This window comes from Arvicanthis niloticus, chromosome 5 (genome assembly GCF_011762505.2).
Source record: "Arvicanthis niloticus isolate mArvNil1 chromosome 5, mArvNil1.pat.X, whole genome shotgun sequence".
In the NCBI taxonomy this organism is placed as follows: Eukaryota; Metazoa; Chordata; class Mammalia; order Rodentia; family Muridae; genus Arvicanthis; species Arvicanthis niloticus.
Window position 1 is genome coordinate 67,341,206 of NC_047662.1, and position 22,820 is coordinate 67,364,025.

General features: G+C 39.2%; 1 protein-coding gene and 1 long non-coding RNA gene across 8 annotated transcripts in view; one reads left to right on the forward strand and one right to left on the reverse strand.

Moving 5' to 3' along the window:
* Positions 1-22,820, forward strand: part of Nfib (nuclear factor I B) — a 215,235-nt gene that overhangs the window by 119,200 nt on the left and 73,215 nt on the right. For all 7 annotated transcript variants that reach the window (XM_034501630.2, XM_034501631.2, XM_034501632.2 and 4 more), the window contains one exon: positions 3,411-3,464. In XM_034501630.2, the coding sequence (XP_034357521.1) occupies positions 3,411-3,464 (54 nt within the window). The remainder of the gene's footprint in view (positions 1-3,410; positions 3,465-22,820) is intronic.
* On the reverse strand, positions 1,681-7,213 carry LOC143442423 (uncharacterized). The gene is made up of 2 exons (XR_013110633.1): positions 7,101-7,213; positions 1,681-1,951 (listed from the first exon to the last, which is right to left on the reverse strand). It is a non-coding gene; the product is annotated as an uncharacterized LOC143442423 (long non-coding RNA).

A 22,820-nucleotide genomic window follows, 5' to 3' on the forward strand; every position in this document is an offset into this window, starting at 1 on the left:
TTTAATGGCTTAAGCCTCCAGGAAGGTGATTGCTTCAGCTACTTATATCTCCATCTAGAGCATGGTCTCTCCTAAGAGCACAGGACAGGTCCTGTGACACCACCTGCCTCAGGGGCTTAGGACAAAGGTATTGACATGAACATTTGGGGTGGGTGCACAGACCTATCATAGATATTTCTAGGTGCTACATTACTGTGGAGAGAACTTAGCTTCCTCCTTTATTCTCTTTCTTCTTGAGGGTTAGCCCACTTAAAATCTTATGCATTTTAATGTGCCCATCTTGTTAATAATATCTCGTGTGTATTGATGATGTAGGATGTAGCTGAACCAGGGCTTCATGCTTGGTATGACACAATCTTTGCAGAGATTTTGAGGTAGATTGTATTATTGCAGTTTTTATGATTAAGGGGCAAGGTTCTACAAGTTAACCGATTTTGTACAAGATCACATGACTCGAGAAAGCGACAGAGCCAGTATTCAATATACATAACCCTCCTTACACACACACACACACACACACACACAGGGGGGGGGGAAGGAGGGAGGGAGGGAGGGAGGGAGGGAGGGAGAGAGAGAGAGAGAGAGAGAGAGAGAGAGAGAGAGAGAGAGAGAGAGAGAGAGAGAGAGAAAGAAAGAGAGATGGAAGTGGTTAATGAAACCTTTGAGTCTGGAGTAATTTGACCTGGGTGGTGATTTGCGGGGGTTTTAGATGTGGTCTGAAAAATTCCTTCTCTGAAGTCAACCACAATAACAGTTCATTCTTGGGTTCTCTGCCAACTATGGCTCCCTGTTACTTCCCTCTCCTGCAGTTAGAATTAAGTGACTGATCTAAGGTGACATCGGAGGGGACTGCAGTGTTAGAGTTCATAGTCTGAAAAGTAAGGGTGCCGTTTGCCCTCTCTGGGTCCCTCATCTGTGTTTTGGGGACACAGTATTTGTTATTTGGCTTCATGAGACGGTACATAGGTACATATTTTGTAGTATGAAAGAAACCTGTTACTGGGGGCAAGGAGCAGTAAACACCAATTCATTTTAGAAAGCAAGCTTGTGCCAAAATTATTCAGCTTTCTCCCAAATCTTATGGTGTCCATAGTGATTTTTTTCTGAACAGTGGCTTTTTTTTTTTTTTTTAAAGTGAATAGTGTTTTTTTTTTTTCTCTTGAAGTCAAATGAGAGGAGAATGTAACTTTTAACACACATAAGAAGGGGAGGGGCAGGGTGAGAAAGGCTGCCCCAGTGGGGTATGTGACACTGTGGAAATTCACCATGACAGGTGAGCAAATTCTCAGGGAGAGACACTGGTCTTTATTCTGTTGGACATCCATTCAGCAGTAGAGGCAAGGGAGCTGAGGGGGTGACATTTTGCAGCCAAACATGATAAGGCTCCAGCTTAAAGTCCACAGCTTCTGGAGTGAGGCTGCCCTGCTGCTTGCCTGCTTAGGACAGTTGTAGTCTTTTCTCATCTTGCTGTTTCTAGAGCTACTTCTTGGACAGCCTGTGTGTGTAAAGTAGCTCCAAAGAGGAAAGAGAAAAACTGCAGAGGGTCTGGCCGTTGAGTCTGATCCTATATGTAGGAATCTCAACAGCCTAGACTTCCTTGGAAAGGTAAACTCTTAGGCAACCTATATACTAGACACCTTGGGTGAACTCAAAGCCAAAACAGAGGCTGTAACAAAAGGAAACAGTTTTAACATTTTATTGTGACTGTTACACTCTTAGTTTGAAAAGTGGCCAGTGTTGCTTTTTCTTTGAAAGGAACAACAACAACAAATTTTTTCTCTTAAGTTGTAAGTCACTCAGTCTTGCCTCAATTCCACAAAAAAAGTAAGAGAAAAGATCTTGGAGAAGAGGACCAGGCCTCTGGCTTCAGGAGACGCCATCCAGTGCAGTCGGATCGGCTTTCCAGTTTCTTTTCCTCCATTTTGGGAAGTCAGAGTCACGGTGAAGGTCACTGTGGGAATCACAAATACAAGTTTGCTATTTTTCATGAAATTTATTATAGAGCAAAGGGAAAAATGGAAATAGGGTAGAGGGATTACATTCTTCTTCCCTGTTAACTCTGACCTAGTAAGCAGGAGACAAAGGTATAAATGAATATCCAAGTTTTATGCAGGTGTAGACTACTGGCAGGGTGTTCCTACCTTTAGGATTGAAGAACGGTTGTAGTATGTTTTAACCACTTCCCTGGCACAACCAAATACCCTTGATAGACAACAAAAGGAGCCTGCTTTTCTGCTTAATTCAATTTGAGGAAGAGACTTGTGAGTTTATGGCAGTTGGTGACACCGCCAGTGCCACATTTTGTTGAAATTCACGATTGTGCTCAAAATTGCCTTTTTGTAGGCAAGCAAAGAAGGCTGCTGAATCTGAGCCATCCATTTCTCTGGCATATACCACAAGCTTGTGTGTTCACGCAGTGAACGGCCCCAGGAAGACAAAGAGGTAGACAGGCTCTCTGCCCCTTCCTTCCTAGTGTGGTGTAGCTGTGGAGACGGAACCTATGTGCTAGAGCCAATAAAAGATTTCATAGCAATTCCCTGCCAGTCCGTGTGTAAGACCCCAGGCCAGATGACGCAGATGAATGCAGAGGGTCTATGGAGGCAGAGGAGTGAGCCAAACTCAGCATCGTGGATGGGTTAGGACAGGCGTACCGGCTGACAGTGCCTGTCTGCTGAGCCCATTCTGTGGTGTTGGTAAGGAATGACATAGACAGAGATGCTCCGAATGACCGTGGCTGCCTCTTCCACCTTATCAAAGAGTCTGCCTGTATCTCGCAGATGGAGATTAAATTGATCCAACAATTTGCTCTCCGCAAAGCCATGTTGGTTTTCTACCCAGTAATTTATGCTTTTCCTGGTGTTTGCAAATCGATTGCTATTATGGGATGCAGGCAGAACTGGGCTGGGATCCAGTAGGTTGGGGGATTACTGGAGTGGATATCTGAACCTGCCTGTGAAACCCAGAAGAGAAGGCTCTTGTTTCTCTGTCTTTTACTCTCTGAAGAAATGCATATTCTTGGATTTTTAAAAGCATTCTTAATTATTTTTAGATTGTATCTTTTAAGGACAGTATCTGCTTTATTTTAAATTTCTGCTCTCTGGCCTTGATATTTGCCTAACCGTCAAACAGTTTTAGTGGTTTTGTAGCCAGACCTCTCATTGCAGAAAAACCTTCCTCTACCCCCAAAGCATTATAGGCGAGTAATTGTTCCCTTTGACGAAGAAATATGTATAGACATTACTCTAGTTTGATGAATAACGTGTTGCTATGGAGCAGCTTGGGAAAGTATACTTTATTTAAACACTTCATCTCATTGTTGTACCTTAATTTTTTTTTTAAGTTCTTCTTAGTATTGTGAAATTCTTTCATAACAAATTAAAAAGAAAACATATTCTGTGATTTCTTTACAGATTCTGGACAATCAGGAAGTCCAAGCCACAATGATCCTGCCAAGAATCCTCCAGGTAAATATGTGTCCCCGGACGTATGCACCCTGACATTGTTGGAGAACAAAGGGGCCCTGTATAGATCAACACTCCTAATTGGTCAGCTGCCTGCTTTGTTCTGGCAGGCCGTCCGATTGGGACAAGATGTGATTGTGTGTAGGCCTCTGCCGCGGTAGCAGCTTCCCACCGCAGCCATCTTTGTTCACCTGAGCGGCGAGATTTTAAATTTCTTTTTTGGTATCCTTAGAAGCTGATTCAAGAACATGCTTAGTTTTATCTTTCAGACATCTGAAAAGTTAAAACCCTTTTAATCATTTTTAAAATAAACAAACATTCCCACCCCTCCCCCCAAAAAAACCAAAACAAAACCCTGGTAATTTCTGTTGTCCCATAGTTTATCCACCCTGTTTTAAGGAAGGTACTGCTGAGTGGTTACATTTTTATAAAGCAGTTTTTGCAGGACTTTGGATTCCCTGTCTTTAGTGTAAGGTGTGTCTGGTCTTTAGTTCCAGACCTGAGCCTAGCTGCATGCATTTTGCCTGTACCGGGGATTTCTTCTCCACACTCTCAATATCCAGTATTCTACTTTGGATTTATAAGAAGGATTTTTTTTTTCATGAGAAAAAAATAAAATTAGCATAAAGAATTTCAAATTTCCATTATCATAAAATTTTAATTACATCTGTGACTTTGTTAAAAGAATGTTCTAAAGAAAAAGAATGTTCTGAAGTTATTCTTAACAAAAACTACAATGCATCCCAAATAGCCACACCTCTCCTCAGTCTCTCCAAAATTATCTCACCTGACATTTCACTAGAATAAACCACACAGTGCAAAAAGTCAGAACTCTGTCTAATAAAAAGTTGAAATACCTCAAGTATCCCAAAATTACAGGAAAACAGACTAATTTGCTCATAAGAGAGATGGTAATCCATATATTAGGTAAAATACAAAATCCAAGAAAACTATTCTTCGTTTTGAAACTTACATCCATGTTTTTCTTAGAAAATTTACTTTTCTACATATACATTAAGTTGTATTCTTCTTAAAATTATATTGTTTAGAAAACAATGCATACTCTGATGATGAAAATACTAATTCAATACATGTTATATACTCCAAAGGTGAAAGTATTCGTTTAATATATATTGTATTCTCTGACAATAAAAGTACTAATTTAATGTATATTTTAAATTTATACTGAATTGATTTTTTTTGATAAATTTGCTAGTGCTATAAACTGCAAGCAGAGTGTAAAATATATAAATTTTAAAAATAAGCCTTTAAAAGCCTCTATACGTTTACAAAAAAAAAGGAGAAAAAGAAAAAAAAAAAAAAAAAAGGGAGGAAAGTGTCTTCAGGAGAAAAGGGTTGGTAAGTCTTAGAAGTCAGACTAAACAAAGGCTGTGCTGTTTGCATCTGAGCAACAACTTGATTGGAATTAATGAAGTAGTGAATAGGAAGTGTGTTTCTGAGCATGTGCAGAGGCTCACCAGAATGTTGTCTGCTCTGAGCATGTGCAGAGGCTTACCAGAATGTTGTCTGCTCTGAGCATGTGCAGAGGCTCACCCAGATGTTGGTTTGCTGGAGCTGGCCAGAGCCAGGCAGGTGACCTTTGTGTGTTTATGTAATGGCAGGATTGCATTTTTAGTATTTGTCTATTAGGTTGGTTAAATTTTACTTTTGCTGCATACCACATAGTCTCCTAACTTTTCTGCTTTTATGAAGCAAACAGAAACTAGCTAGACCACATGATTTTCTCCTACTTTCACATTTTCTTGGGGGAAATTTTATTTAGATAACTGTCAAAAATTAAGATGTTGGAGTAAAATTGAATTAGTTTAAATTAAAATTGGAATTTTCTTTGACCATTCAGGAACCTCCGTCCTTTAACGTGCTTTTTGCACATCATCATACGCTCATTATTATAGATCTTATTAAGGAATTTTCATTTTGTTTTGAGACAGCATTTCTTAGTTTATTAAAAGTTTTTGATAAGAGCAGAAATACATTCTGCAAATTTTTTTTTGAAATAAACCAGAGTTTTGGAAGTAGGTAATAGTTTTCAATCTTAAATTCGAGAGACCTGGATGGATCCAGGATAAACCTGAGCAGCAGCCCAGGGGTTAGGAGATCTGTCCTAGGACACTGTCTTCATCTCTTAGTTCTGACGTTGGCTGAGCTATAAAATCTTCACTCAAAGATTTAGCATCTCAGGAGGCACCCACAGTTCGTTTACTGGAAAATTCAGACGAGTGCCACAATCGTGGAGACTGATCTTCTTCCCCTTGTTTCCATGAGAAGCTGGGCTTCTGTGAATGGTGGCTTCCATGGTCTGTGTGTTGCTACAGGGGTTTTCACTAAGAGATACAAAAAGCATAGGGATCACCACTGTCTGCTATCCAGCACTCCCATGTGTCCGTTGACAGTCAGCCAGCTACCCCACTCTGATGGCTATCTGACGTAGATTCTATTACCTTACTGATTCTAGACTTCTGTTTTGTAATATACAGTATTTTTAAATATTTACTTTAAAAAAAAGTTAATGTGCAACTAATTGGTTTTATTAGGGCACTTTCATACATGTCATTATACTTTGTTCTTCATCCCCGCCTTCTTCCCCTCCCCCTGTTCTCCTCTTGCTAACCCTGGTGTCCTTCACACTGGACTATGTACCTTGACAGATAAATGAGCCTTTATTTGAGAATTCATGCTTTTCATTTGGGATTAGTGTTTAAGCACAAGCAAACAAAAAGGAAGGGATATTTAGTATTTGTCATTTTTTAAAAAAGTATTTAAATAATTTCTTGGTGCCTGTAACTTAGAAAAGCATTTAAATAGCCTTTATGGAAGTTCCTCAACTTGTTTGTAACTTTAGGTTTGGCTCTGATTTGGAATGCATCATCAGACCAAAGTCTTTTGAATTTAGCCTGGTTTTGCTATGTTACTTTGTAACTATATTCCTTGCACTGTGATCTTTTAGCTTTCCCAACTGAATCACCTGCTTACTTTTAGATGGGAGGAAATCAACAGAAAACAGCAATCTGGAAGTTTAATTTGGCCTTTGTTCCAGGTTGATGTGTCATGTGTAGTGTGAGAAGGCTGTAGTTTGCTAGGATGTTCCCTTGGCTGGTACAGCAGTAAAGACATGTTGAATCCTAGAGCAAGTCCTGTAAGCTTTTAGATGTAACTTTTTGAAGTGTTTCAAATTTCATTAGCTAGAATTTTCTAGTTTGGAATGAGTGGGTTTACAGTTTAATATCCTGTCTTTCTTTTTTTGCAGGAGTGTATACTTTTTTGGTGTGTGTGTTTATGTATGTATGTATGTATGTATGTATGTGTATGTGTGTGTTGATATTTGTATGTGGCTTGACATTTTATCATTATATGAGCTTTGGACCCATATTTTGTGTGACTTTAAGTCAGCCACCTTGAATCTCTTCTCCATAACAAGGATAGAAATGACTGACTAATGGAATCACAGGAAGAATCTCTGTCAACTGCAGCAATGTCGTTTGTGAATGCCTTCACGTAAGAAATTGTTTAAATCACACGAACTTGGAAGTTGATCATTCCCAGACATATTTGGTAGATCCCACTATTAAAGCCATCACAAGGGAGCCACAAAGCTAATAGGAACCAGTTAGTACTTACTGAGAAGAAGACAGCTCAGCATCTGCGTTGGTACTTGGCATCTACTGGGATCACTGGGGCCCATGGTCCCCTAACCTTTAACTCTGTTTTAAACCTTGGATTTTGGAGTGTACATAGCACTCTCTAAAGGCTGTTGAAATCCTAAAGCGCTTCTCTTTGCTATTTCTCATCAACAGATCAATGTTTTCAGACTCCCACTACCAAGGAAAAAGGAGCCTTCCTTTGATATTTAAAATTAGAACCCACTGTTTAAAAGTACATACTTACTCCTTTTCATATCCTCATTTATTTCTGTCAGTCAAGATTTGTCTTTTAAATGGGAGAAAATATATTGTTTAATAATACTGATGAATATCATTAAACTGTGGTATAATATAATATTCAACAAACTATAAGCGAGCTTTCTATTCACAAAAGAATAAGTGGAAAGACCCTGAAATGAACAATGAACAGCAGTTAATACCTGAAGATGGGGAAAGCTTTGGGCTAATTTAAAAATTAGATGTGTGCTGGTCAAAAACCAAAGGATTCTTTTTTTCCTCTTGGATTTGCTTCAGAAACATACTTCTTTTTCTTCTCACTTATTTGGAACATTACACTTAATAAAGTCTTTACATGCTCAAAATTAGGATAGAATTGAGGATGAAGGAGAAGCAGATGAAGAAAGTGTTTGTTCACATAATATTCTGATAAAGCCAGAAGGAGGTCTAGCCCTCAAATACTAGTTTTTATAGGCTACACTCTGCATTCCCAGGCATAACCCACTCTCCAAAAGTTGGTGTGCATAGCAGTTAGCATCAAGCCAGGCCTCCACTATGAAGCTGGTCTGATTTCTTGTAATAGTTAATTTTCTGAAAGATAATTTAGAGCTATCCTATGAGACCTCAAGAGAAGGAGAGCTCTCTCTGGTTCTACATTCACGCAATCACTTATTTTATCAGGCACAAATAATATCAATTACCACTAGCTCTCAGGTTCAGGATTAAATATTACACTCTCGACAATGAGGTTCTCAGTTTGAATGAGCTAAAATGAGGAGCAGAAGCCTTCATCTCCCCCCTGGGAATTTGGGAATATATGTCATTCTACACCGAGTATCCTTAACAACTCAAGAAATTTCTGAGCTGGCCATAAGTAAAAATCCCATCTGGTAGATACTTCATCAGCATCTATTTTGTATATGACACTAGGCTACAAAATTACACTTAATCCTTATTCTTCCCAAGTTTTGTCTATAAGAACACACAGTGTTTTATATATGCTGAGGATTAAATTTTGTTTAGTGGTTCAACTGAATTGTTTTAGTTCCAAGTTGTGGAACAGTGTTTCTAACTCTTGCAGGGAGCATGAAGGGTGGGAAGAACATAAGGCATAGATTGACATTTCTCTCCTGAATTAAGATCTGTCTTTTTTCAATCATCTTGAGTCATAAGGAGACCACATAGTCCAGCCAACTCCTTAGTAACTAAGCTATCTATACACCATTTGCAAGGAACACAGAGAACACCTGGATAATTACATGTGTCTCATAAAAATGAGTGTAGTTTAGTTTTGTTTTAAATTATACTCTTCCTCCAGCTCAATTGGTCAAGAAAGCGTCACATAAAAAGAGCTGTTTGATGTGGAACCAAACATATGTTTTTTTTTTTTTGTTATTGTTGTTGTTGTTCTGTACTTCCTGGATATAGAAAGCTGAGTAAAGATACAGGAAAAAGAAGTGAAGTAGACTCGTAGGCTAGGAAAGGCTGGGATGGTTTTATAGTGGAGGCAAAAGAAGCTGATGTTTCAGGTTCATGGTCGGGTAGAATTGGAGTTTTTAGATGGTAAGTCTGCTGCCTGTCTCTTGGCATTGAAAGTCAGAAATACTGACTTTGTTGCATAGCTCTTGCTAGTGCCATGAGAATAGGTCCCATCTCTCTTTGGGGAGTGGGCAGCATTTCCCCTGGCAGCACTTTATCTGTTAGATCACCACATTGACACTGTGTATTTTTCCCTAGTTGCCTCCCCATGATGTTTCTACCTCCTGCAGCCACCGAGTTTTCCATTCTCCTTAAACCTTGTCTGTCTATATTCTTCCTGACCTTTTCTCTCTCTTTTTATTCCTTTTAACTCTTACTAAAGACCTGTGCCTTGTCCTTCAGACAAGCACCAGAGTCCCCCACCAGAGGCTCCCCTCTTCCTTGTCCTGACTGGACAGAAAAACCATCAACTTTGTAACTAGGCTTGTGTTCTCATTGAGTGAGTCTCTTGAACTCATGACTTTTTAGGAGCTGGCCCCAAGTGGTTCCTTTCCATTCTGTGTCAGCTTACATGTGTTGTCTTGTTTTCTTTGTGACAGACTCTAACTCTGTAGCCAACTTTGAAGCTTGCTATATCCGTCATCAAGTGCTGGGATTACAGGCATGAACTACGGTGCCTGATATTTGGGAGTATTGTTGATTTGAGTGTACTCTGTTTAAAACGTGCCTATTTCTTTTGAACGTAACACCTCTGTTAGAAGTCCAGGAATTGGTGTTTTCTTAAGTTTTTATAATGACTTTTTCTTAATGAGATCCTTTGCCTTAGGCTTCTGTGTTTTCAGTACCTCCTATGCATTTTCACACTGCATTCTCCTTTGGTTTGGACAAAGGTATGCTGTTGGAGCAGATTCCTCTTTTAATGTCTCAGACCTTTGCTTCCAACAATATGTTGAATTTCCTTCAGCAGATGTCTCATGGGTAACTCAGATGTAACAATTTCAAAATTATATTCATCAGACTTACTAGGTTGACTTTCCTTTGTTAGTATCTTTGTTCTATTAGAATCTGCCCAGTCACTTTTGCTTGGGGAAACATTCAACTTTCATAGGGATTCCTCCTTTTACCTGTATATTCTTCCTTGGGTACTGCGTTCTCAATTCTGTTACTCTAGTTTCTAGATCTGTCTTACTTTTCTACTGCTGTGAAAATACACTATGACCCAGGGAACTTGTAAAAGAAAGCATTTAATTTGGGGCTCACAGTTCTGAAGGGTTATCGAATCCATGACTATCATGGCAGAGAGCATAGTAGCAGGCAGGCCAACATGGTGCTGGAGCAGTAGTTTCGAGGTCACATCTGATCCCCAAGCATGAGGCAGAGAGTGGGGCGGCTTACTGGTCATGGCACGGGTGTTTTAAACCTCAGAGCTCATCTGTAATGACATACATTTTCCAACAAAGCCACACTTCATAATCCTTCCTAAACAGTTCTACCAGCTACAAAGCAAGCATTCAAACATTTGAACCTATGAGAGCCACTCCCATTGAAACCACCACAGTCTCTAAGCATGATCACTTGCCTCTTCTTTCCTGTGTTTCTTTTCTCTAATCCTCGGCACAAATCTGTCATGAAGCACAAACACGGTTTAAAAACCCAGGATGGCACACTACATTAAAAACAAACAAAACAAAACAAAACTGAGTTTCACAAGTAGTTTTAGATCAGCAGTTCTCAATTTCTGGGTCATAATTCCTTTGGGGGATGCATATCAGATATCTTGCATATCAGATATTTACATTATGGTTTATAACAGTAGCAAAATTCTGGTTATAAAATAGCATTGAAATCACCACAACATGAAGAACTATTTTAAAGGATCCTAGCATTAGGAAGGTTGAGGACCACTCTGTTAGATGCTGCTCAATACCCAGCCTCCTGCTTTTATCCCCATGTCATCAGCTGATGAGCTGTGTCCAATGCCACAACACAGATGAGCCCCACTATAAACCAGTGCTCACCTTAGCCATTCAGACTCTTTCATGCATCCTGTTGGATTTTTCCCAGTCAGGACTGTGTACCTCTGTGTTTACTACATTCATAGCCTTATCCTCCCAGCCTGTTTACTGGTCTCTTCTATTGCATCATTTTTTCATGATGACTGTACTACTGTAATCTAGTTTAATCTATAATCTTATATAAAATAATCATAGAAATACTATTCATCAAAAGTTCACATGTGAGTCCTTAGAGACACATTGTTGTCTAACTTCTTTCCCTTTCTTACCCAAGCTGTGGGAGAACTGAAAGGACCTCTATGGAGTCCCAAGTAGTTATTGGCAAATGTAAATTTAGTTCAGGGTTTTTTCATGGGTCAAAACTTTATTCAGGTGTAATTTTAATACAGGATCAATACTTTCCCCCATTCTTCATCACGCACAACCTGCAGGCTATACTGTGTGTGTGTGTGGGGGTGTGGAATGGGGGGAACAGAGGGAGCCAATGGAGGATGATAGGAGTAGAGCTTGGGCCAGTGAGGGTGTAGTTAGGGTGAGCATAGGGGAGGGTGTCATTATAATTAGAGTGAGCTTGGAAGGCATAATCAAATGAATTTAAGAAGGGGTGATATAAGAGGGTCCAAGAAAGTGGGATCGGGTCACCTGGGAAGCAGGCTCCCCTACTGCATAATTCTCCATTGCCCAGAATCGCCTGTCTTTTCCTCTCCCCATATTATCTTTTATTTCAATTTGTCATTGAACAGGTCAGGTGGAGGCTTGTCACTTAGCCCTAGTATGCCTCAGGTCAACGAGAAAATACTGTCTTTCTACCATACAGAGAGAGAGGGGTCGGAGGGGGGGCAGGTTGGTTTTAGGGGCTAGTCTTAGTTATTCAAGTTTTTTTGTTTGTTTTAATTTTAACCATGTTATGGTCTTGTAGTGTCTGAAACTAAGTAGCCGTGCAATATAGATTCCAAATAAAAATGTAATATACTGATGTAGGCACTTAGCTTACACTATACTTAGTTCAGGAAGAAAACTTCCCAGAAGACTTGACATCAATAGATTGTAGTTTGTTAAATTTTAAGAGCTGTTGCTGGAATATATTTTTATTTCATTGCTGAATGTCTTGGTTCCCACAGAGAGTCAGAATTCCCATGCAAAATCCTAAGTACACTGAGGTTAGGTTTTGCCTGGACCCACTCCTCTGGACACTGTCATAATGACTGTTTCTTCAGCCAAGTATTTTGTATTCCTTTCACAATGACTGCCTGTGTCTAAAATTTAACTTTTTTTTTTCTCCCTCTTTGTATTCCTAAGCACTACCTTTGCAGTATACAGCTCTGAATTCATAATGCAGACCGTTTTCCTCCCCACAGCTGGAATGTGAGGCTAGTTCTCTAGTACAGAGCGGGTTCTCTCTAGGCTGGTTGTCGTCTCTGAAGTCTGTAGAGGTGCAGCTTTCTGTTCTCTCTAGCCTTCCCATGGCACTGTGGCAGCCCTGGTGTGGACAGGGGGATGAGCACTGTAATATAGCACAAGCAGAGTGCACTGTGGCACATAATTACCTCTGATTACCCAAGTGTTAATTTCTGTCTACCTGACAGGCTTAAGGTGCATTTTCAGATACCAGGCAGCTCTACCAGAGTCTTCCTTTTCCTTTCTTTTTTCCCATGACACCAGATGAAATAATTTAATCAAAGACTTGTACATGACAATATGAGTCTTGCTGTCTTTTAACTAGCAATGCCAAGGAACCTTGCATAATTTAGAAGGTTTTGTTTTTCAAAGTTGTTAAGAATTTTGGGGGGTATTTGACATAAGCTAAGTTTCAGAGATCTTATCCTTTTTTCGTGTTTGTTTAATAAAGCAGCAATAGGGTCAAATACATCTTTTGTTGTGGCAGTGCTTTTGATTATTAGCCCACTAAAGGTATTTCCCCATAGACTTTGGACTTGGACTGTCTCATGTCCCCACAGTCCCCCCCCACCCCACCCCCACACCCTGTGGCATACCCATGTCCCCCTAGTATTCAGAAGAGAGAAGACAGCAATCCCATCTGACTTTTAGGTTTCACCTTTGGATTATCAATAAAATCAAATGCAGGGCTGAAGAGATGGGTCAGTGGGTTCACTGCCTACTGTGCAAACATGAAGACATGAGATTGGATCCCTGGCACCCGTGTGAAACCAGAATGTAGTAGTGTGCACGCGCACCTAGAACCCTAGTCCTGGAGGAGTAGAGACAGGTGGATTCCCAGAGCTCCCTGAGCCTGCAAGCCAAGTTCCACGAGAAACCTTGTCTTAAAATGTACAGGAGAGAGTAATAGAGGAAGACACCTTAGGCCGACGTATGGCCTCTGTGCTCATGCTCATATTCATGAGCACACACATGCCGACAGATTTAAACACACACACACAGACGAACACACACACAAACACAGATGAACATACACACAAACACACACATAGACACACACACATAGACACAAACACACACACATAGACACACACACAAACACATGTACACACAGACAAACACACACACACATACACACACAAAGGCAAACATACACAAAGACAAACACACACATACATACATAGACACACAAACACAGACACATACATACACACACAAAGACAAACACACATACATACACAGACACACACACACATACACAAACACACACACCAAATACACTTGTTAATGCTGTGATGTTTTGTATAAATTGCTGCTGCTACTGGTTATTTTGTAGATTGTTTTTAATGCATGGATTTTTAACTTTAAGATTTGGCATTTGGACTGTTGTCACATTCCTAACTGAACAACCCTCTAGGCAGAGCAGTATTTTTCTTGTGTGACACAATAAAGTATTCTGCTGGTTTTGTCTCAACAGTCCTAGATGATATCCAGGAGTGCCTACCCCCCCCCACACACACACACATACAGTGTGCACTCACAGAGGGAGAAGAACCTAGGAATGTTAAGACCCTGGCATGTAGAGGAAAAGACGTAGGAATGAATGAATGAATGAATGAATGAGTGAATGGGTGGATGATTAAGTGCAGAGACTCCAAACCCTCAGGGCATTACTCTTAATTAAAAGAAAATAAGCAAAGTCTTTTCAAAAGAATATAATTGGTGCTAAATTATAATGTGTATTTATTAGGAAAGATTTTCACTTTAATTAGTTCATCTAAGTCATTATAATAACTTCCTGACCTCAGTAGCTGATAGTTTTGCCTTGGGTCTAACCAACCCTCTGACGTGTATGTTGCCGGTCCACGTTCTCTTTGTAATGTGTAAAATCCATTATTCCATTTTCTCCTTCTGCTGCCAGGGCCCCACTGTAGGCTCAATGGAATTCTTGACCATCATAAAACAGCTCTTCAGGCTTTCCATGTCTCTCCTTTGCTTTCTCCCACCGTGGTTAGTATCTAGAATGCCTGCCCCCTGTGACTGCCTCCTTGATAAGACTTCTTTAGACTCTCCTCCATTCAGCTTTACAGTAATAGACCTTAGCACATTGTCTCTGTCAACAAATCTGTTCCCATCAGTAAGTTCTGAACACCTTAGGATTGTTATCACATTCTTCTGTAAGCCTCTTTTTACTAAAGTCTCCCAGCCTGGCCAGAGGTAGTACTTAGCAGTGCTCAAGACTTGTGACATGGAGGATCAGACCATATACACTCAACAGTATATGCCTGGAGTATATAATGTGATCCCCAGACACAGTGCCTGGCCTTAGCCAGAAAGCTCAGGCATTTCTGTGGGGATGTATAGCAGTCCTTTGCTTTGTAGATAAACTGCCTCCCCACCCCCACCCCCTTCAGAACTGTGCAGGAGGAAGTTGATTGAGTGGTGGGGGGGGGGGGGCTAATAAAATTCTTGATTCAAAATCTAGACTTAGAGACTTTTTTTTTTCTCCCAGTCAGATGAATTGTCAAGAGGTCTTGTTCGAGTTGAGCTTTTATTTACTAACCCAGAGAGAATGTACCACAATCTTGCCAGACTTTGCATGATCCCAAAAGAAAGGTCATTCTGGTAAGACAACATCAACATCAGAGAAGGAGCGAAACAAACAAACGATATCCTGTAGTAGTTGGTATCTTCAGAAACCTTCCAGATTCTGCTGAATGTATCTAATTCTCTGGTGATGACTTTCATGGGGGTAGAGATAGTCCCACTTCTGAAATCTGGCTGCTTGTGCAAGATGAACTAGAACATGATTGTGACCAATGTGTAAATGCTAGTAGTTGAACCCAAGTCCTCTAGACCAGTGCTCATAATTGCTGAGCCATTTCCCGAACCTTTGTACATCCATTCTTGTATGGCTTCATTATCAGCACGGTCACCTGGTAGATTGTCGACTCGTTATGTGGCAGGAAGGGAGAGAGCAGAATCCAAGCCTTCTCTTAGAATCTTGGGAGCTATTCCTGGAGACCTCCACGAATACTAATGCATCATTGCTTCTCTCAGTAATTCTTCACCAACTTGGAGTACTTTAACACATTTTCTTATTTAATCTTCTTAACTCTTTGCATTTAGTGCTTTTGAGGAGCTAAGAATTTTTAAGTATTTGCAGTCCTTAGCATCATGGTCATCCTCATTGTCATCAAAACAGCAACAATTACAACAAACGGCCAACCTGATTTTTTTAGGATGAGGTAGAACCTGATCTGCTTAGCCCAAAGCCTGGTATATAATTAACACTCAATAAATTTTATTTGCATCATCATCATCATTATTACTACTATTTTGTTAAAGTGAGTAATCTTGGCTGAGTTTCTGAGTGAGGAGACAAAATTCCAGATCTACTTCTGCTCATTCTATAGCCTTACACTCAGCCCAGATTAAAGACTCTGCTTATGTAGCCAAAAGGAAGCCACATACTGCACCGAGTCCAGACCCAAAGTCTGGATAAGGTTAAATGAATACAACTGCACTAATAGGCCCTTGATGAAAAAAACAAACAAACAAACAAACAAACAAACAAAGAATGTATTGGTACCATCTAGAAAAGTGTGTCTTTGAATATGAGCAACTAGGGAAAAAGGAAAAGCAGTTTATTCAGAGGGAAGGATTTGTATAGTATATGAACCAAAAAAAAAAAAAAATAGTTTGAATAAACATGAAACCCTGTAAGATGGAAAAAAAAAGTAAAAGAAGTTGTTTTTATGCTGTTGAAGACTGTAACTGACAGACAATCACCCAGCCGGGGAAAGTGATCATCTATCGACACAGAAACTAACTCAAGTTATTTGCTCTTAAAAGCAAAGGATTAGAACATTTAAATAATGGATGGTAGAAGATGAGAAAACTCATTTATGCCACCTTTGTAGAAAAATCAGCATTGTAGAAACAAAATAGAATTAAAGGCAAGCCAGGCAGTGGTGGCGCATGCCTTTAATCCCAGCACTTGGGAGGCAGAGGCAGGTGGATTTCTGAGTTGGAGGCCAGCCTGGTCTACAGAGTGAGTTCCAGGACAGCCCGGCTATACAGAGAAACCCTGTCTCGACACCCCCCCCCCCCCAAAAAAAGAATTAAAGGCAAATGAGGTAAATTTGTATGAGCTAAGAATGACCTAACTATGTGGGTCGGAGAAGCTAACTGTATCCTGTGCACAGTCATGGAAAGAGGGCAGCAGCTAAATATATTCAGTGGAAATGTTTATATTTCAAAGCTGAAGCAGAAAATCTTTTGATCATCCTAGATAAATACAAACTTATCTGCATATTTCTGTTTTTCAAAATGAAATGCTAGAAGATAGTCAGGGGATATTTAAAATTATGAGAAGAAAACTTTTGCATTAAGGTTTTGCATTCAAAGGCAACAGAAACAAATTCATTTTTATTTGTGGTCCCCTAAAATTATCTACGTTTTGTGATAATTTCTCTCCTGAAAACCCATTCCGACTGGCAATAATTCAGTTTTTACAAAAAGTCAGAGAAGTAGTCGAGATAACTCAAAAATGTTGAGTTTCTATATATACAAGTATAAAGTTAGCCATCTGATTGATTGTGAGTTTTACTTGATAATCACTGTAAACAATATTATAAACATAAATGCCAATGCAAAGATTACTTATTTCTGAGCATAGCCATTTTGTGGTTATAGATTCCAAGTTACATATTTAAAGTTGTGGCAAAAATGTACAGAACATAAAGTATGCCCTCCTAATAATTTCCAATTATACAATTTAGTAGTGATAAATGTGGTCACATCATTGTATATGCATTCTTGAGAACTTCATCAGTTTGCAAGGCTAAACTCTACCCATTAAACAGTTCCCCACTGCCCCTCCCACAATGGTTGTACTTTACCAGCCTAACTGTTCTGTATCACTCGTATATGTGAAGTCATATAGTCTGTGTCTTTTTGCAGTTGGCTGATTTCCAGATTACATTTTTAAGAACTGAAAATAGGAGGGAGCTAGGGGAAGAAGCAAGGAGTGGCAGACTTGCTGTCTCTTTTTAGAGTAATTTGCTGGTGGATTTTGCTAGTCTTTATTGTTAGCTTTCAGTACATTTTTGCTTAGATTCAGTAAAGCAGCTTTTTGCCGTGAAGTGAATTGTCAGGACCTTGATGTGGTCACATAAGTGTTTGTTTATTCCTTACCCAAAGGGTAAGTTTTCTGATAACAGACTGTACTCAGTCATGGGCCTTAACAGTGATGCTGTATTTGTCCTTTGGATGGCACAACTATATGCAGTTGAGGAAGTTTTACATAGGGCTCACGAGGTTGTCCTTGTGTATGCTGGAGCTTTTTAATTGGCCGCTTACTTGGGATTCATGAAAAAGGTGAAGTGTCTAAGAATTTAAGTCTGCTAGTCTCAACAAAGAATAAGAGACATTAGTCTTCGGATTTGTCACCATTTCCTCAGGCCTGGTATAGTGTGACATCAAAACTCTCTCCAGCTGTGTACCCATCTGGACCTGATGTTATTTAAGGTGGTTGTTCAGTCACCTATCTGTTCTGTCTGGAGTGGCCATATCCTGATGTGCTCTCAAATCGCCCAGAGATTCTAATACCCAGGACAAGGTAGAACCTGCCATCCTGCAGTCGCATGGGCTCTGACATGCTCCAGGGCATTGCTTTCTGCTGTTTGGTTCATGGCTAAAATAGTGGTTCTCAAACTACTACACATCTGAATTTCTTGTGGGGCGTGTAACACTCTCTCCTGTCCAGGTCTCACCCCAAAGGAATTAAGTCAAAATAATTGAGGTTAGAATCCAAGCTTTCGTTGTTTTTTAAGATCCCCAGGTGGTTACAGCACTGAGCAAATGTTGGGAAACTGCACCAGGATAATTGGTCTGTTTCAGGGTTTCCAGTCCTTTGCAATTTTGGTTACTTTTATTTTACCAAGTAATTGCTCATTTGAGCTTTCAAAGCTGTGGTCAGTTTTATGTGTGATTCTCTCCCAAGTCCGTTTCCATGTTTATATCTCCTTGCTGAACTGGTGCATTTTCTTGCTTTTTCTTAGCCAGCCTTATGAATAAGGTTTGTTTGTTTTTTTTTTTTTTTCATTGTTCTTTTCAAGAAATGCTTTTTCTTTATCACTATAATATTTCTCTTTTCTTAAAAAAAAAAAATTACCCTATATGTATGGGTATTCTGCCTGTTTGCATGTCTGTGAACCACTGTGTGTTTGGTGCCTGAGGACAGAGTTGGATTCCCTGGCACTGGAGTTACAGATGTCTGTGAGGTACCATGTGGGTACTGAGAATAGAGTATGGATAGAGCAGAAGTTCACGTCACCACTGAGCCATCTCACCCCTCTCTTTATAAATGCATTTTCTATGCAATTTGGAGTTTGGCTTTAATTTCATTATTTTTAAATCATCCACTCTTCATTCTTAGCAGCCACATCCTCAAAGCCACCGGCACACGGATGGTGGAGTATCTGTGTTCCCACACAGTAGCGCTCATGTTGAGCCAGGACCCTGTCATGCACAAGTGGGTTTGTCTTCATGCTTGCCCTTGGCTCTTTCCCAACAAGTTCAGGAAGAACATCCAGAATTCCACGACAGTTCTGTTTCCCCCCTTATATGGATTTGATGTTCGAATGGTAAAGCGTGTTTCTGCTCTCTTTCCCTTTTCATTGCTTTTGGCCTAGTTTGTAGATTCTCTTTGCGTTGTTTTCGCTGTAGTCCATTGTTTATTAATTCCTAAGTATTTCACAAGAATTACTCATTTCTTTTCGGTTATCAATTTTGTTTCTCAAAGATGAAACAGTATGACCTAAAGAAGCCTCCACTCTTAAGGGTTTGCTAAAGTTACCTCTGAGGTTGAGGATGGGATCAACTTGTTTTAAAGCTCCATGGGTATGACAATACAGAGTAATTTGCATACATTTGCATGATATAGTCTGATTAATAGATCTGTTAGTTTCTGGGAGAGCTGTACTAAACCCTTCCAGTATTATTATGTTCATGTGGAGTTTGTGAATTACTTAGACTTTTCTACTTATTAACATATTTTATGCCTTCTGTTTTTGCTTTGTACTTATTACAAGTTTTTACATCCAATTTCTTTACTTTTAATACCTTGATCACATTCCTCTTCTGTTTTCTGTTAACTTTATATTAAATATTTATTACTATTTTTCTCTTTCTTTCTCTCTGTGAGTGTGTGTGTGTGTGTGTGTGTGTGTGTGTGTGTGTATACCTGTGTTTCATACTTGTATATAAGCTCATAGGATGACTTGGGAGCTCCTTTCTTGTGGGTTCTAGGGATGAGGCGCAGGCTGCCACATGTACATGGGACATGCTTTTGCACAGATTTCCTCTGTGCTCAGAGAACAGGAATGTGGAGTATAGAGAACCTGCTTTAGTGTGTCACGTAAGTGACCGGAGCCACCATTACTAAACTGAGTCCCTATGCTTTAGAGGGAGATATGTCTTCTACACCCACAGACAAGAGAAAAGATACACACACAGTGCTACACTATATAAAGTAAGTGTATGTTAGTTACTATAAAATACCTCTTTTCAAAAAGTGAAGATTTTCTTGGAGTCGATATAAAATTGTATATTTGTGTTCCTACTTCTTAATTCAGTCACTACTCAGAATTGATATTTAAGGATAAAATTAGTTCTAAATTAATCTTATCAGGGTAGAGACATAGCTTGTTGATACTCTTTTGTATCATGCACATAGACCTGGGTTTGATTTTTCAGTAGCACAACAGGATATGAATCTTGACTATAGACTGAGATCAAATTTTAATTCAAAGAAGCATCTTTGTAAAGATTTAGATTTCCATTTAATAAACACTGTTCCCAGCATTTGCCATGGGAAATTCAAGTCAGTTGAGAAGATAGGGCTCTATCATATATAATTTTGAATATAGAAATTATCTCACAAGTAGAAAACAAGCCAGTTTTTCACACAGTATTGTCTGAGAAACAGACATAGACTAGAAGATGATTTCATCAGGGAGTTTCCCCTAAACCTTTAGGAACTTCTATCAAGCCATGCTTTGTTTTGCCTTCCGGTCCCTTTTGTGATGCATCTCCATCACTCTGGTATGATAATTTCATAGGAACAAAGTTGCTACAGTACTCCTCCAAGCATACACAGAAAACTCAGAGGGAACTGGTTTATCAATAAATGGAAAGAACTGTCTTCCGTGATGAACATGGATGGTGATTTCAGTCCCGTAAGGCATCAGGGAACAGTGTAAGGGGCCATGGTTGTCTTCTAAGAGTTTGATAAGCCAAAGCCATTATAATCAGAGAAAAATTTAAAGTGGGGAAAATAAAGATGAGTGAGGCTTTATTCAAGTGACAAGAAAAATATTCACAAAAAATGTCTTTAAATGCAACAGTTTAAAAGTAATATTCAGCATAAATTTTTCTGTTATTACACCACTGTTCTACATACTTTTAGTGTTTGGCTTTTGTCTGGGTTATATGTATTTTTTTTCCAAAAGCTCTATTTTGAAAGTTCTTGAAAAAGAAATAATACTTATGTATCTGCCAAAAAAAAAAAAAATCCAATTTTATCTTAATGAAGTAAATGGAAATTACAGTATTCCTGCTGTGATGTCTTGCTCAGATCAACTTGCCACAGTTAAGACTAGTGTGCCTCACAGGGTGGTGGGGTGGCAGGCTTGCCATTTGCCCTGGGGATATAACAGGGCAGAAACCTTCATAGAAAGCAGCTGGATAGTTTTGAGCAAGAGCTTTGGGAGAGAACATAGTCTTTGACCTGGTGATTCTGCTTCTGAGAACTCCAGCCAAAGGGAATCATGGGAATTGCTGACAAAGATTTGTGCACGAGGATCTTAATGGTGGTGCTGTTTATAGTATTTGTTAAAGATGGGAAATATTTTAAAATGTCAAACAGTAAGAGAATGACCAAGAAAATGGTCATATCAAGTATGCAGTGTAGTCATAGAAACCATGCTTCTGGAACAGGAAAAGACAGGACATCGAATGGAAAATTTTAGCATATGGATTTGTTTAAATAAATTTTGTTTTAATTTTTATAAAACCACATAATTATATGTATTAGACACACAGGAGAAAGTTTTATGAACTGGAAGGAAATACTAAAAATATATAAAAATATACCCAGTACTGTCTGAGTCTGTAAATACTGGAGATTTTTTTTTTAACACTTGATCATTCAATTTTTGCTTCGGGATCTTGCATTTTATATTGAAAGACAAAGTATTCTAGATGTTAGAATGTTTTCATGGCTATTGACTGAGACTCAGATCCATTTCTGGATTCAACAATAGATTTTTCAACCATAGATCAGTATGGTGAGGCAGAGAGTAGATCTGTGTACATAACACCTCTACCAGAAAAGCAGCAGTGCCTTAATTGTGGTCTGTGATGCTGAGAGAGCCAGTGTGAGGTAATTTTCCCATATCCCATTGGCTCCCATAAATGGGGAGTTGCATCATCTTGTTCTGTCGATGGAAGCAAACTATTGGAATCAAAGGCGAGATGACACCTGTCCTTTGAACGCACTGTGCGAGCAAAGTAACATGGGCGGATAAACATGAAGAACATGGGATCTGAGGACTTCAGAGAGCTTTTTAGTAAGAAGGTGGCGGTGTTGTTACTGCTGCTTCTTTTATTTTTAACCCAACAAAGGAATTCTCATGTCCAATGGTAGCATTTCGACACAACAGGGATCTTTCTACCTCTGAAGACAGAGTTCCTCATCTCTAAAATGATGACATTGCTGTCATGGCCCTTGCCAAGCTGTGGCCTTGAAGGTTTTAGCATAGTCACTGGGCATATGCTGGTTAAGATTAACATTGCAGTCTCATATTGCTTTTTAGGACTTTGCTCATTGGATGGTAAATCTGTTTATGGAGCCAGGAAACCATTCCTGGAATTATTCAGAATAAGTTTAATCTACCATCTACATTACCAGCCTTCAAAGACTTGAAGACGGCTCTCATGAATTTAATAACTGCTTTCCCTGTGGCTTTTTTTTTTTTTTTTTTTTTTTTTAATTTCAAGAATAGAACACAGTAGACCATAAAAATGCGTGTTATCATTCTTCCCTTGGATTTTCTATGTAAATGTTGCTTAACATTTAAATGGTGCTGATTATAATTTGAGATATTAACAGATATGCCATTGTGTCCCCTCTGTTATTGTCTGTAAAGGAGGTTAAACACTATATTAACTTCTGAGTAGTGATTTACTATTGTTTTGTTAGAGAAAAATAAAAAAGAAGTAAAATAATATAATTTGATAATGCCTTTGAGACTCTGATGCTTGTGGGGCTCTTTATTTCCCGACTCAATTTTTTTTTTTTTTTTTCTTAAAGAGCATAGATGTATGTAAATACAGCATCACACAAATGGCGGAGTTGTTCTTTCTTCCTGGCTTATGCTGTTGTGTAATATTGCTCTATAACCATTAAGCAGCTGCTCTGCCTCAAAGATGGGCACATTTCCTTTGGTTCATGAAGGGGATTCACTCGGAATCTCTCCAAATTACTTGAAGATATCTGGCCT